Genomic DNA, 16,253 nt, shown 5'->3' with positions numbered 1-16,253 from the left:
TTGCAGTTAGTTCTTGGGCATCTATTCCTAACAGTCTATGGCTCTATGTAACTGAAGATCCTGCCTACTGCTGTTGCTATTAACTGGTCTTGGGGTCATATCCAGCCATAATACTCTGTGAAATGTAACTTTTTCCAGTGTGCAAAACCAAAAACTTGTGAGATGCTTTTATGAGTTACACAAAAGTTTCTGGCTATTGATGTCTCAGACAGTGATGCTTCAGTAAGTTGGGCTGCTACCTTCAGCTGAAAAGAGCTAATGTTCAAATCCAGTCAATGTTTCCAAATACAGAGTGAAAAACACGATGACTTGAAAAATGTCTTACTTTTACAGAACCATGTCCACAAAGTTTAGTTGTAACTTGTCATTTTTATGAGTAATTTGATAGGACTGTGCTTTTACATATGTATGTTGCCTTTTTTTACATTGAAAACACGTTTTTTTGAGGTTTTCATTAAGAGTTGTCTCCCGAACAGGACGGACTCCAGCGTTACTCACTGTTGTATGTCAGTCTGAATCCCATCTCTGTGCCTGACCCGTTGCTGTTGAATTCGATCCACATTTGGTTTGAAGTGCTGTTGATGACTACGCCGTACATGTCATTTTTTGTGAAATTTCCCAGGAGTCGAGATGAGCTATCCATTCCATCGTAAACCTGGCAAGGTAAAAATTAAAGGCGGACAATTTATGTTCGGCATCCTCCGGGTTGCCCAATGTCGTATTTATTTCCTCATTTTGTTTCAGTAGTAGCTGAAATATATTGGACCAGCCTATACTTTACCTTCTTTTGTAAGATGATGACACACTTCTAGATTTGGATCTCAGTTATAAAACACAGAATGAGTATCTGCCCTTGGGGCAATAAATTATATTTTCATTCAGTGTTGCGTTTTATAATTATGTTTCGGAATTACTGACGGGCCGCATCTTGCAGCGGCACACAAAGAGGGGTCCGCTGCGAGATGGGAAATGTTAGAAGCCATAAATCAATGTCAACTTCCTCTTCCTCCCTTATTCTGTCACAGCAAACATTATTTCACCTCTGACCTGAGGAGCACACCATGTGACTCGGGCTATCAGGAAAGAGGGAGGAGTCACAGCGTGATGTAGCTGTCAGTTCTCAGGCTGCAAGAGGAGGACACAGTCGCTTCTCTGTACATAATGCGGCTTGTATTTGATATTCCGCTGAAACACACACACACACCCACACCCACACACACACATACACACATACACGCACCTTAAGCACTGAAATATAAGGTCTTGAATCCTTTTCCTCTATGCAAATTCTAGCACTCTGCTTCCCATAATAGACAGCCAGAAGCCTGTATTCAGGCAAGTAAAGGCCATGCAGCACTGTGTACCAAAATAAGCAGAGTCGCCTAAAACAAACGCAATCATGCAATGTGCACTTACACACTTATGCATAGATTTTTTTTGGAGATAACAGCGTTACTCAGCCGAGGAGTAAGTACCTACCAACATTTCATCGATGGTTATTTACATTTAGATAGCTGGAATGTTGTGGCCTGACACGGCACAAAGCCACATTAACGACAGCAATTTCCAGCGACTTCCGTGTGCGACCAGTTGTGTTTTTTGTTTTTTTTCCACGAAATGTGCAATTTTGTCTGGTTCCAACCCACCTGCCTCAGCGATATAGCGCTGTGCATTGGGACTTCCATTTGCGCTGAGATTAGGCACTAAGCTTCGCACTCATGAGATCTCAGCCACTCAACCCTTTAAATACGGGCCGTGGAAGTGACACGTGATGCATTGAAACCTATTATCGGGCGAGTGCGATTAGAGGGCCACTACAAACAAACCCACAGCTCTGTGTGCTTAGGGTCAGCTAACAAAAGCCCTCGTAAGTTTTAAAAAACATAACTTTTAACATTTCATACTAATTTCTCTTTTCATTATGAATCAGTGACCTGCATGGAATCGGGGCATGCCGTCCTTTGCTAAAATCACTCTTTGCAGCAAGGCCTACGCTAATCTAAGGAGGCATGTCGAACATTAGCTAATTACCTTGTTCTCTGAGTGAAAGGACTACATTGAGCTACATAACAAAGAACGCTGTTGCTGTCTCGGTGATTTTTAAAACGACTGAATCTTTTTTCCCCCCGCTTTTTTGACCCTCAAAACATAGAATGCCCAGTTGCATTAGTCAGTTTCTCTCACGGGCATGCCTGGATGAGATTAAGAACAAGACACTGTGCGGCAGTCGACTGATAACCCGTACACTGAACGAACTACCCTGTGCAGCCAGGGGTTTGACTCCTGTCCCCTGGACCTTCTGCATTGTGATACCCTCTCTGCTTCCCCACTGCCTGAACTAAGTGAACAAATACAGTGACACTGGACCGGAGATGCTCTCTGCATAGAGCTTAAATGTTCTCCCGGTGTTTGTGTGGGTTTCTCCCCTTGTCCAAAGGCATGTAGGCCAGGTGAAGACACATTTCCAGTTGATTCACCTGTGACCTGTTGCTGTCCAACTCGACTACTCTCTATCAACACTACTACTACTACTTCTACAATATAACCTCTACATAAGTTCCAGCTAGAGGAAAGGCACAATTTTTTGTTGACAGCTACGTATGATACTTATGCTGTCTGAAACGCTGATAAAGATGAGTGCTTAAATTCACTTGACCATATGCCTTAATCTTACAGTCAGTATATGCAAGCTCCCTATCTGCCCATTTGATATCATTACAAAGTCAAGCTCATTTCCAGTCTTGTTTTATATAATGTGGCGATAATGAGCAATCTTTAGGGACTGTAAGCTGTAGTATTTAGCCATGGTAGTCTGTACGCATGGAGGGCTTCCAGCCTGCACAATGATGAATTAACGCTGATGATTAATGACAAAGCTGAAATTAATGGTGCTGGTCCCCCACAGGTTAGACCGTGAAAATATTCAAAGATTTAAAAGCATGAACATCAAAATCAGAGAACTGCAGAGCAGAGCTTTCATAAATGTGAAACTGAAAAAAAATTAATAAAATAAATAAACAGCTGATTATAAACAGACCGCAGGAGTGCGTCACAAAGCAGTGTGTGATGTTTTCATTTGCTGGTGCAGACTACGCCCCCTCTCCGTTCATTGTCTAGTTTTAATTGGTGGTAGCACAGCCGCAGGAAATGCACTGGACTTACTTTCAAACTGTCCCCTTCTTGTAGTTGGAAGGTTGTGGCAGTAACGCGAATGCCCTTCCCCCGCTCCGTCTCGATGCGGTAAATGCACTCGTGATTGTTGTCGTAGTTGCTGGGGTAATTTGGGGAAAGCAGTGTCCCCTCGGTCCCCAGAGAAAAAGCGCCACATTCAGCTAGGCAGGAAGGGTGGGTGGGTGGGGAGGGATGTAGGGAGGGAAAGTGGAGGGAGGAAAAGATTAGATATCAACAAATTTCAGGGCGATTTCAATATCTTTGCTTTATTAAAATGGCTGCCCAAATTTATCACATCAACTTGGCTGATTGTTTGCAGGAAGAGCAGAGGAAATGGCGAAAGAAGAAAAGCCTGCCTTGAAGAAGAGAGAAACAAAAGGGCCACTTCATCACAGCACAGATCAGCCAAAATACCACGGCTGGTTTAACCCCTAACCCCACCGCCGCCGTGGCTCTAGGTTCTGCTGATGTGCAGCAGACGCCTCCAGGGGAAAATGAATTGATTGGCAGATCTGTATGGAGGCCCTGAGCTCAGCTGGGACCTGAGGTCCCTGTATTTGGCATTCTGATGTAAAGCCGCTGGTCCATTAACAGATGTTGCCTGGAGACCTTTAGCTGTAGTGCTTACCCTGAAATAAACTGTGGGGAATCGCTAAATCTTTACACCGTTTGATCCACTGATCCAAATGTGTGAAAAAGAGGTTAAATGCTATTTTTCATCACCTCATCTCATTAATGCAAGGAGACAGATGAAGAGTGATAATCAGCAATCAAGATAAAAGCACTACTATAGCCATTCATTTTATAAACAAATGACTATCGACAGAACAGAGACTTTCAGACAAGACAGAGGGATCCCCATTCCAGAAATCTAGCTTTTTTTTTCCTCGTTGGTTTCACTGTTTTCCTGCACAACTAATACTACTAATTTATGTTACTTCACCTAAGTACTGATGAAGTTGCTACTCATTGTACAGTTAAGTAATTCTGCTTGTTTGCTATATAAAATGGCATATGCGCTGTGAAACAGATTTTATGATTAATAGGCGCATGGTGTCTCTCCTGTGGGTATGTAAATTTGACAATTATAAAAATATCTTGGATTTAATCAAGTTAACCTGGCACAGTCCTATTGCATGATGACTAACATGTGAATATGTACACAACACGTGTCTTCATTTGATAGCTAATTTGCGATTCTTTTTAATGTAATGAAACGTAAATTATTCACCGAGCGAAACTAGGTTACATCACTGCACACATGATAATCTATTCTGTCTGGATAGTTTAAGGCTTTCTTCATAAATTACAAGGATATGCCACAGACCAAAGGTAAAAGGTGAGACATGCTGGTTTGCAAAAAAAAAAGTAAAGAGCCATCAATCTAAACATAAAAAGAGTCAAATGTGGTCAAGGAGCGAATGATTACACTTCCTGTTTCGCGTCTGCTAGAGAGTACAGCACGTTAAATAATGCATGCTCCATCTCCTGGCAATGCCTTGCAAAATAACACAGCTTTTTCCTTTTAAAAGAACATGCAAGTCAATTGTCGGCAGTTTTACATGTTTGCCCCCCCCTTTTCCCATCCAGTTTACCTACCATGGGCCTGTGCAGAATTACAATAGTCAAACCATGCTTTTTAGAAGAGCTTCAATGGGATGGGCCCACAGCCAAGAAGAAGCCAGTGGCCCAGTGGCTCAGTGGCTAAGGTACATGACTGGGACCCGGAAGGTTCATGTTCCAGCCCCGGGGGTAGGCACGATAAGATCCGCACAGCTGTTGGGCCCTCGAAGCAAAGCCCTGAACTATGCATTTCTCCAGGGGGATTGTCCCATGCTTATAAAGCATGTCATTTATACACCATCATTTAAAATGCAGCATCTAGTGATTGTAGGTTTTCGATTCTTGTACCTGAGCAAACTCGCCACCATAAAGTGCTGAAGAAGTAATCGAATATAGCCCAGGAAAGCAGTGTAATAGTGTACTGGTGAGGAGATGTAGCAATTTCCAGTTATATATTTATAGAAATATTTAAATATAGCCATACCCCGGTTTATGGCTAGGCTTAGACATTTACTGTGCATATTTATTGAAACGCTTTTAAATAATGGTTCATTGAAATAAGCTTCCTTTTTGCAAATGCTATTAAAAGGCCATCAATGCTTGTCATGTTAGTAAATAAAATGAAAATATGATGGTGATATAAATTTGTTATGCAATAATTTAAATGTTTGTGTAAGGGCTCCGGTAAGGAATTTGCGTGAATAATTAGATTTCCATGTACATAAAAAAGCGGGTATCTTTTCATTCCTTCCATATCCTGGCTGGAGGTAAATTGACCTGTCATTTGCAAAACATGTTAGTTTTATTATGTACTTGTAGTGTCGTTGGTGGCTAGTAATCACCAAGGAAGCACAGCTGCTATAGAAAATAACTGCTTTATCAGCAATCATTGATTTTTTAATTGCCATAGCATGCTGACTATCATTTCATCAACAGAAGGAGCAAACTGTCAATCAAAAATAATCCGATTTTGCATCTTGCATGGTCACTGAAAAGAAATATAAGTAATATTGAGACCTATTTTGTTTTTCGAGGGGATATTTTGGGTCAGACCTGAAGTAGAGAATATGTTTTGAAATGAGAACACATACTCAGAGGCAGACCTGGGATCAAATAGTATTTGTTTTGGATTCAAATACTTTTCTGCAGACTAAGCTTACATGGTGCATTGGAACACATAAAATGATCCCAAAAGTGTCAACCCCACACATCAGTTGCTCCTTGCAGGCTAAAAAATGTATAAGGTCAACAGCACACAGAAAAGCATTTGAATCCGAAACGAATAATATTTGAATCCAGGTCTGCTCAGAGGTCAGTGAAAAACTAAAGGAATGTGTTTTTATTAGAGTAATGAAGGTTTTGCTAAAACACAAAACAGTTCACAGCAAATGTAAAAGCAGGTACGAGTCTATCAAACATTCAGATCAGTTAATCTTATAGTGCATGGTTGCTTCATTCATTTTGCAGGGCTTTTGAAGCCTCTCTCCCCAAGCCAAATCAAGAAAAAGGCAAATCAAAGCGGATGTTCTTATTGTCTTTAATACTGAAATTCATAATGGTGAAGTAATATAATCTGTTGTGCAATACTCTCAGCATTTCCCTTGCGCCTGGGTATAATGAGTGAACGAGAGCTTTCATGTTGTCCCCTTAATTAAAATCAGAATCTGTTTACAATAGAGGCAAGAGTCTCACAAACAGTTGGACAGGGTTTGCAAGCTAGAGTGAACTCAAGAGTTGAATTTCTCTGTGCAGAGTGTGCCATTTGAAGCAGAACCAGAGCTACATCAGTACACCGCAAACAGAAGCAGCTGCAGCCGACAGCTTGGACCAGGCAGCGACAGAGAAACACTTGAAGGGCCCCACGTCCCTTTGTTTCCTGGGCGCGGGCAGTGCGCAGGCCAGAGTGCTTATGAATGAAATGAAAGCGTGTGACCACCTACCCACACACCTGGGCAGGACTGCGCTCCACACCCGCCTGGCCCCTCCCAGACAGGTGATCCTGCGCTCTCCCTCCAGCCTGTACCCGGAGAAGCAGGAGAAGACCAGGGAATCGCCCACGTCGAAGCTGAACCCCACCCGCCGGCTGTAGGCAGGGACACCCGGGTCCTCGCAGGGCTCCAGACTGTACTCTGCGCGGGAAGGCGATGGCATGGCACTCAGAGACTGGCACAAGGCAAATGGCTGAATCTGATAAATTTACTACAGCAGTATTACAGTAAACCAGAGCTTCTGTGTTTTGTACCAGTCAAGAGCCCGGGTAGAGCCCCGGTGGCACTTCTCCTTTCAAACTCCAGAGTCCATAGCTTTTTAGATTAATGTAGCATCGCTAATAAAATAGAAACGCGAGCTTACGAAAGCATGGAATGATTCATAGTTTCTGAGCTGTTGTATTTCAAAGTTCATTAAAGCCAAATTTTATTTAGCGGGAGAGCCACATAACGACACTGCAGATACGGGGTTAGTGAACAAAGAATTTACGAGGAGAATAACGAACGTTCTAGGATATTCCAAAAATAATTAAGTTGGATCCTTTCTCTACATTCATATTCATAAAACAGACCAAGGATTACAACAGCACATGACCATATATTTTAAATTATGTATTAATTGCTTTAGTGACCACCACCATCCTGCAGGCAACAATATAACACTTATGCTGTGGCTTGGGCACTTGAGGCGGATGCGGTACTCCTTCAAAACGGAGGCAGGGAATGCTTGACTGCCACAGGAGCGAGTAAACGGCCTTTCACCTGAGAAGGTGATGTTGAATCCTTCATACGACATGGAGAAGTCGGAGATGAACCGCAGCTGGGCGCTGAAGTTCCCGAACAGGCCTGCTTTGATGGAGGGGGGCAGCACTGAGCCGGTGAGCCGGACCACGGGCTCCGTGAAGCTCCCGCCCTCCGTGATGAGAAGGTAGTCATGGGAGTCCTCCAGGTGGAAGGTGTGGAAGACCAGGTGCACTCCTGAGGGGGGCAGAACAGGCCAACAACATATTGTGACACATCTTTTCCCCCACCCCCCACGTATACAACTCTCTCAGAAGCAGTGACTGATCAAACAGGGTTTTGTAACCATTGTGCATAAAACTTTCAAACAAGCTGAGAAGGCGGCAAATAACACTGTCATAACCGTTCTTCAATTATACATGGCCCTGCGGGGCTGTTGACACTGCCGCCGTCAGGATTCCATCCCGGAGAGCAGGGCCCATTCGTGCACCAGAACCAGAATGAGCCAGCCAGCAGCAGCCCGAAGGCTCTGTCCTTTCCAATATTATACCTTTCCCATGAGGCACCTCGATGGTCCACGTGCAGTTCAGTGAGTTTGGGTAGAAATCAGGGAAACCAGGTGAAAGGATCGTGCCAGTTTTCCCGTAGACATAGCCTCCACACAGAGCTAAAAAGAAAAGCAGATGTGTGCAATTTTAGACATTTTTATGTGTTTATATGGAATGCATCATTCAGTACCATGTACACAAAGACTTAGAGAAACTGAGCTTGTATCGGATATAAAACTATATTTAACCCACTATTCAGTACAGCCCAGTTATTGTATGCCAAACAAGCACTGTTATGAAAGGAAAAATGTAAAAAAAAAATGCAAATGAGCATTATCATTGCATTCCTTCACTGAATTTTATCAGCATGATAATTGTGTTGAGCTGCAGTATGAAAATGTAGTCTAGGTGGGTTTGATTAAATAAATAAATAAATAAATAAATAAATAAATAATATAAAACACAAAAATCTGGGTCAGTCTCTTCAACCAACATCCCAGGTGGAGAAAATCTCATGCAGTTTGTAAACTTCATGAATTGAAACTTCACAAATAGAGACAACAGTGGTGGCAGTGTGATATGCAGAGGGCTAAGTGGAGTTTTTGATGAAAGGCTAAGGTTTCAGAAAACTAGGGCTGTGTAACTGACAATGTGAAAAGCAGTGAATGTGTATCTGCAGAGATCAAAAAGATGTATAACAACTGAATCAGAACTCTGACAGAAAAGCAAACAGGATTAGCAGGATCTTACACAGGAAGTTTCATGCACTTTCTTTCAGAGCAAACAGATGGCAAGCGAGAAAATTCCCTTTAACGTAACTGCAATGAAGTGTGAAACAGTTGAGGAAGTAAATAAATAAATAAATAAATAAATAAATAAATAAGAGTAACCACAATATTTTATTTTGTTTGTGGCAGCAAAATCATTGAGGTAAAAAACTGATTAAAATGCAATAATGTAATAATTGTGCTAGCATAATAGTAATATTGGTGCATTTTAATCCTGTTTTCTCCCCAAGGATTTTGGCTGTCACTCGCCAATATATTTTATGGTCTTTTTGTCTTTTATTTTCTTTTTTACAGGAAATAAAATACGACTCAATTGCAGCAGCAATACGACTCCATTGTTCTGACTGCGTAGCATATACTCACTGAGCAGGGACACCTGCTTATTCATGTGATTATCTAATCTGCCAATCATGTGGCAGCAGTGCAATATATAAAATCATGCAGATACGGGTCAGGAGCTTCATTTAATGTTCATATCAACCATCAACTGTGTTGGTGCCAGACAGGGTGGTTTGAGTATCTCATAAATTGCTTGATCTCCTGGGATTTTCACACACAACAGTCACATAATGGTGCAAAAAAAAACAACAACAAAAAAAAACATCCAGTGAGAAGCAGTTCTGCAGACAGAAACGCCTTGTTAATGAGAGAGGTCAGAGGAGAAGGGCCAGACTGGTCAGGAAGGTGACAGTAACACAAATATCCACACATTACAACAGTGGTGTGCGGAAGAGCATTTCTGAACACACAGCATGTCAAACCTCAAAGTGGATAGGCTACAGCAGCAGAAGACTTAATAAGTCTAAAAAATAAGTCCAATAAATACCCAATAAAGAGCTTACTGAGTAAAGAGTCTCCAGACATGTTTGAACCAATAACACTTTATCCATCAATAAATGCTATGTCCCTGGAATTTCATTGGTCATCTGACCTATGACCATAGTGAAAAGCCCAGGCAAAGTTATTACCATCAGTGCTATTCTGCTTTGTTTGTCCCTGCAAGTGAGTTATGACTAAAAATACTGGTGTTAGCTTTTGTTCTGAACTGAAACGGCTTAGTCAAATGCATGTGACTGCCAAAGCTTATCAGGACAGTATTGCTATTAGCTGGCTATCTACTTTCGTTTCAGCAAAAAAAGCAAAAACATTTTGCACAAAAGTAATTCACAATGTATCTGTCCATCATACTGTGTAACCAATGCATATATATGTAGGCACATACACACACACACACACACACACACACACATACCCACACACACGCACACGCACACACAGGCACACATATGCACGCACACATGCGCATACAGACACCTGAACAAACAGTTTGAGGCCTTGAGGCAGCTTTCATCACTTGAAGGAAATTAGGAATGTTGTATATGTACACACAACACAGTAAACAGACTGCTTGTGGCATTTTTCAACAGGAACCATTCAGGTTTGAGAGCTAGAGATGGCAGCATAAAATTGTCAGTAATTTTTAAGCATGTGGAGATAAAGATAAAGATCGCTTCCTCAGATTGTGCACTAAAATGCCACTGTGCACTGAACTCTAAGCCGAGAGAGAAAGACAAAGTAGCAGCCAGCGCCACAGGATATTACAGTAAAAACTATGTTTGACTTGAATAAACAGGCAAAGAAAAGGTAATTTTACATTTTAGATAAAGCCTAAAGGCCTGATTTCTTTGGGTGTAAAAAACACGGTGGAATATTTAATAATTGATAAAGTTGTATTGTGATATGTTTGCAGTTCAGTTCAGATCGCTTGATGTTCTTCGCCACAAGGAATTATTATTGTCTGGATCATGGTTGCAGTGACCAAAAAATAAAAATAAAGGCAGTAGTCAAAACAAGAGAGTTACATGAGTAAACGTATACAAAGACGTATGTCTCAAACCCTCACTTCATTACTTCATTATGCACAGGATGCTGGGCCTCCATGTATTTTCGTCTGAGAAAATAAAGGAAACACAAGGAGCATGCACCGCTGCGCTTTGATGGCTCTGACCCCCATTCCGCTCTTTGTCTGCTCTCAGAAGTTATTTTTGTGTGCGTATTTAGATTACCTCTTTCCCTCATCAAAAATGAATGAACTCGGCCTTTGAAAGAAGAAGAGGGAAAAGATGGCTTATCCTTTCATGGCTAATAAGATGCCGGCTATTGTTGGCTTCCTATCTGGGTCTTGCGGATATAAACACGGGGCCAGCTCGGTAAATACGGGGTGGAACGAGTGCGGTGCGGGAGACGGCGACCACGTGCACTCTCACCATCGCAGCTGGGCAACGCGTGGTTCCACTGATGGCTCCTTTCACACACGACGGGCTGCTCCTCGCTCAGCGTGTAGCCCTGATCGCAGCTGAACGTCACCTTGGACCCGATGGCGAAGTTGTTCCCATGACGTTTCCCGTTGACTGGAATCCCAGGGTCCAAGCAAGAGTCTGTTTCCATCATAACGCCTGCAGGTGTGAATAATGCACATTTATCGGATGGACAGATCTGAGGTTGAATGTATGATGATGTCAAAACAGTCGCATGCAAAATAAATTAGCTTAATGGTGATTTATGACCGTTATAAAAATTGACACAAATTATAGGAAATTATCCTATTTTTAGTCAGGGCTTTATGAAATAATTCCGTTGCAAGCCATACCGTGATAGCAAATGAAGATGAAGTCACATTAGCATTGACTTCTCAAACATACCGTATAATTAACATATTTCATTTTATTTTCTCAAGGCAAGAAATTCCAAAGTAAATAAAAGTATAATAAAGTCAACAAGGTATTAAACTCTGTTACCAATTACAGAAACATCCCAAAGCTATCAGCATAACATTTCTAATGTGGCTTTTCGATATGAAAAGGAATAATATTTTTAATCAGCATGTAACTATTCATAAATGTTAATCACTTTTCATGTTATACATCACTGCCTCCAGTTATTGTCATCATTTCCAATACTCAGTGGTGTGATACCACCACCCACACAGGTATCAGACAATTTACCCAATTCATTCCAGACATTAGTTAACTCATCACTGAGCTCTTCTTCGAAAAGTTGTACCGGAATGTCACAGCTTGCTTTTTAAGTTGACTGAATGGCATGTTGGCAGCAGTTCAGATAAAATTCCAGACATAAAGTATTTTGCATTGGATTGGATTTGAACGTTCACTGGTTATTGTGCTAAATTCAGAACCGATGTACTGCAGCTACCTTAATATGAACCAACGTTGTCCCACGAAAACAGAAACCAAAGAATGACAGTGTCACACTCCAGCTGTTGTCATCCATTTAAACTCTGGAGTAGATATTGTCTGACTGTCATCATTGAGTCAATCATGCACACCTGCAGTGCAGTGATATCCTCTGTTGGCTGTGAACCGTAAGTGAAGCTCAACAGAGCCCAGGCAGAATGCCCTTAACGTGAGGAGATGAAGTGACCAGGGAGACTCACTCTCATAGCGGATCTGGAAGCCCACACTGGATCGACTGTTGTCCGTGGAGAACAGCAGGTACATGTAATTACTGGTGCTAATGAGGAAGTGCGGGGCCTGGGTTCCGTGGTATTCCCCAATTAATGGAGAAGAGCTGACGGGACCATCACGGATCTCTAAAGTGTCGTAATTAACCTCTGTCTGAAACCTGCAAAGCAAGAAAGACAAGACTAAAGTAAGTAAATGGTAAATGGTTGGAATTTATATAGCGCCTTTATCCAAAGTGCTGTACAATTGATGCTTCTCATTCACCCATTCATACACACACTCACACACCAACGGCGATTGGCTGCCATGCAAGGCGCAGACCAGCTCGTCAGGAGCATTTAGGGGGTAGGTATGTTGCTCAGGGACACTTCGACACAGCCGGGCGGGGGATCGAACCGGCAACCCTCCAACTGCCAGACAACTGCTTTTACTGCTCTTACTGCCTGAGCCATGTCGCCCCCATTATTGTGCATACTGAAAGATGCACAATAATGAACCCACACAACAATGCAGATGCACATTTGGGTCTGACAATTATGAATTATGAATCACACTGCATGAAAGTTGACGGTGAGAAGTTATGATTTTAAAGTGTGCTCAAACAAGCCAAAATACCTGTCAAATGATATCTTTATGGCGTGTTCCTTTCTCGCCTCGATAACCCATTCACAGTTCAGGGAGTCTTTGTAGTAGCCAGGCCAGCCAGGGGATAGCAGAACTCCGGTCAGTGCTGTTAAATACCCACCACAAGGTGCTACAGAAGAAGAAATGAGGATCAGGACCTGACTTTTTAGAGATGGAAAAGTATGGTATGGCTCTTACACTTACGGTAATTAGCAGTATTATAAATGTAAAAACTGGGAATCATTTAAAGGAACAGTAAAACATATTTATGCAGAACCTTTCAAGAATGAATTCAGATTCATTCATTTTTTAAAGTCTGTTTTTGTTAAAAGCAGAGACTATAACTGCTATTTTGTACAGGCCTTGAGAGAGGTGTCACCTTTAGAGGTGTCATTTTTCACTGATTCTCAGGTGTACTTTTTTTTACAGAGAGATGTTAACAGTCCAAATATTTTACCAGGACTCACTGTGGAAACACTACACCACTGAGGAGTCCTGTGTGTATAAGACATGGCTAGACAGGGCTGGATGCACTTTAAAGTGTAACTAAAATGGTTCACTTAGACCGGCTAGAGTAGCCTGCTCTTGTGACTAAACTGCTGTGTGTTCTAATTCATGATATTCCTTAACCCCATCTTAAAAACGCTCTGAGTTAATATGAACTTTAATCGTGCCGCATACACAACAAAAGAAGACATTAAATGCGCACACAAAATAAGCGCAATTATAGTAATTGTTCTGCTTACATCCATTCATTTAAATGCATGCAAATGAAATTTTCTTTATGCATAGTAATCACGAGGAATAAATGTGGATTTATCTTTTATCTTTTCCACATATGCAAATGCCTAAATATAATGAATAATACATGAGGAGTATTTGTGTAATATTGTTTTAGAGTTTCATTTAAACAGTAAACAGGCAATACTTTAATTTGTTTCAGCTCCATTCCTAAACATTAAGGAAAAGGTCATTTGCATAACGTTCACAAAGCAGATCATTGTAAGGAATCAGAGGAAGTATTGTATTTTTTGTCACTTTAATTGAATATGACTGGGTGTAATGTACAGTAGAAAAAGATGTACAATAATAATATTGAAAAAAATTATCACAAGCAGAGCTGAACACAATAAATTTGATTATGTAACAACACATACACGCACACACAGACACACACTTGCACGCACATGTACTGCATGTATGTATTTTTGCGCTGTATATAAAGAAGCACAATCGAAAGCCTTCTGGTACTACATAAAGATGAATATTCATGTAATATTAACATAAAGACAGGATGGATCAGGACCAGCTGTGTTTTACAGTATACATTACCTTCACATCGAGGGACAGCAGCATCCCAGACCACGTTGCCGTCCTGGATCACGCAGGTTATGGCCTCGGACCCTTGCGTTTTGATGAAGCCCTCGTCGCAGGTGAACGACACCGTGCTCCCCAGCAGGAAGTGGTCGCCAAAACGCTGCCCGTTGATGGGAATGCCGGGGTCGTGGCACTCATTCTGGCCGAACGCTGGAGGTCGAACACAAACGTGTCACAATTGTTGTCAAAATCGCTTATTATTTTTAATTTGTCCAAACAAGAACAATGACCAGCATGAAGTGGAAAAAAATGAACAAATGTGAAAGAAGGGGGGAAGGTGTGGCAGTGATGAAATGAGGTTGCACAGCACTGGACAAACTGTTACCAACTGTTTAAAATGGCAGAACCGGTTCTGGTCCAGTGGTGCTATTGAAAACAGGCAAGTACATGCCATCCAGTGCCCAGACACCTGCCTTCACAGGAGAAAGTGTCCTTATGCCTACATGATTTCTCTGGTTTCTTTCTCTCTTGCGGAGCCGAAACACAGTCACTCTCTGTCCTGCTCTCATTAAATACAAAGACTACATGAGACACATTCATGCACACAGAAACACACACACAACGTGGTAGTACACCTTTGACTAACAGTGTGTGCTACACGCACTCAAGTGGGGTTTCCAGCCAACTGTTTTTATGATCATTTTTTATTTGCGCATCAGTAAACCTGAGTGGAAATGCCTGAAATTCGAAAAGCTGAAATATCGCATAATGTTTTATGCTCCAGAAAAATGGCACACAGTTGGTAAAAGTTTTTGACATTCAAAAATGCTTTGCCCAAAGCTGGGGGGTGAAATGACTGTGCACAACAATCTCCCAGAAGAGTGTTCCCAGGTGTATGGTGGAATTTGTGGTGGTGATATAGCCATTTGTACAATGGACCTCAGATGGTATCTCAGGAAAATGACTGTCAGTTCATGGACCCCAGAAGACATCTCAGTAAAACGTCCATCAGTCTACGAACACGTCCGTGGGTGTATGGAAAACAACCCTCAGTTTATGGAAAACAGCTCTCGGTTGAAGGAATATGGCCCTCAGTTGAAGGAAATCATCTCTCAATCTACCCTCAGTTTATAGAAAACAGCTCTTGGTTGAGGGATGTCCATGAACTGACGATTGTTTTCCCGAGATGTTGTCTGAGGTCCTCCATACATTTGAGCCATCATTAAATAGCCCATTGGATGGCCTGTTCCACATCTCTGGGCTGACTGTAATACAGCCATGTAGTATAATCAAGAGAGGGCTGTTACTCCTCCAAGAGCGAGTCTAGAAAACTCTCCATAAGTGCTTGAGTGCCACTCTTTTGATTACATTATCTTGTTGCACCCTCTTTAGACATTAACATTAGGATCGAAACTTTAGTTTTCAACTTCACGTCAATTTTCAACTACACTTTCAAACACTGCCTGCTATTCTTGGTAGGTTTTTGTGATGACTATCAAGTTTGTGATGATTAGATAGCAGGCACTGCAGATGGAAGCTATCTACCTATGGTACGTTTCTGGGGTGAGGGATTTCTAGTACAGACAAATATCCGTAGCCAGAGAAGCACATTGTGTATGTTAGCTGAATGTCTACAGTGCTGAAAAGAACATCTTCAAGTTGCTGCGTGATAGACGATATAGACTCCCTTGAGTCCCCCGTATAGATACCGTTTTTTCATTATGCCTTGTTGATATTATTGCTTTGTTTTCTTTCACTCTTTACTTGGTCTAACTGCAGCAAAGTCAGGCAGTTGCACGTGGGTGTAGCTTTTGCTTAGCTTTGCATTGTGGAACCTTTGGAGTGGAAAGCTGCAGCTTTCTTTATATACCATATCTATATCAGGCTGCAGTTTTCTGCAATTGAGCCTGCTTTGTTAGAAGCACAGCAAAATTCAGTGACACAAGCATGCACATTCACAAACAGTGTTTATACGCAGTTCATTGGCATAAGCAGAGCTGGTTTTGGTGGTGGTGGCGGCACCAAGGGGGG

The 16,253-nt window shown here is 41.8% G+C and overlaps 1 protein-coding gene across 1 annotated transcript in view; it reads right to left on the bottom strand.

Moving 5' to 3' along the window:
- Nucleotides 1-16,253, bottom strand: part of LOC133117936 (CUB and sushi domain-containing protein 1-like) — a 503,171-nt gene that overhangs the window by 97,875 nt on the left and 389,043 nt on the right. The window contains exons 15-23 of the mRNA XM_061227463.1: nt 14,238-14,432; nt 12,897-13,035; nt 12,254-12,441; nt 11,067-11,255; nt 8,014-8,130; nt 7,485-7,700; nt 6,675-6,863; nt 3,163-3,332; nt 499-655 (exon numbers count right to left, since the gene is read on the bottom strand). Of these exons, the coding sequence (XP_061083447.1) occupies nt 499-655; nt 3,163-3,332; nt 6,675-6,863; nt 7,485-7,700; nt 8,014-8,130; nt 11,067-11,255; nt 12,254-12,441; nt 12,897-13,035; nt 14,238-14,432 (1,560 nt within the window). The remainder of the gene's footprint in view (nt 1-498; nt 656-3,162; nt 3,333-6,674; nt 6,864-7,484; nt 7,701-8,013; nt 8,131-11,066; nt 11,256-12,253; nt 12,442-12,896; nt 13,036-14,237; nt 14,433-16,253) is intronic.

The sequence above is a fragment of the Conger conger genome, chromosome 18, assembly GCF_963514075.1.
Source record: "Conger conger chromosome 18, fConCon1.1, whole genome shotgun sequence".
NCBI lineage: Eukaryota > Metazoa > Chordata > Actinopteri > Anguilliformes > Congridae > Conger > Conger conger.
This window is presented reverse-complemented; position numbering and strand designations above follow the sequence as displayed.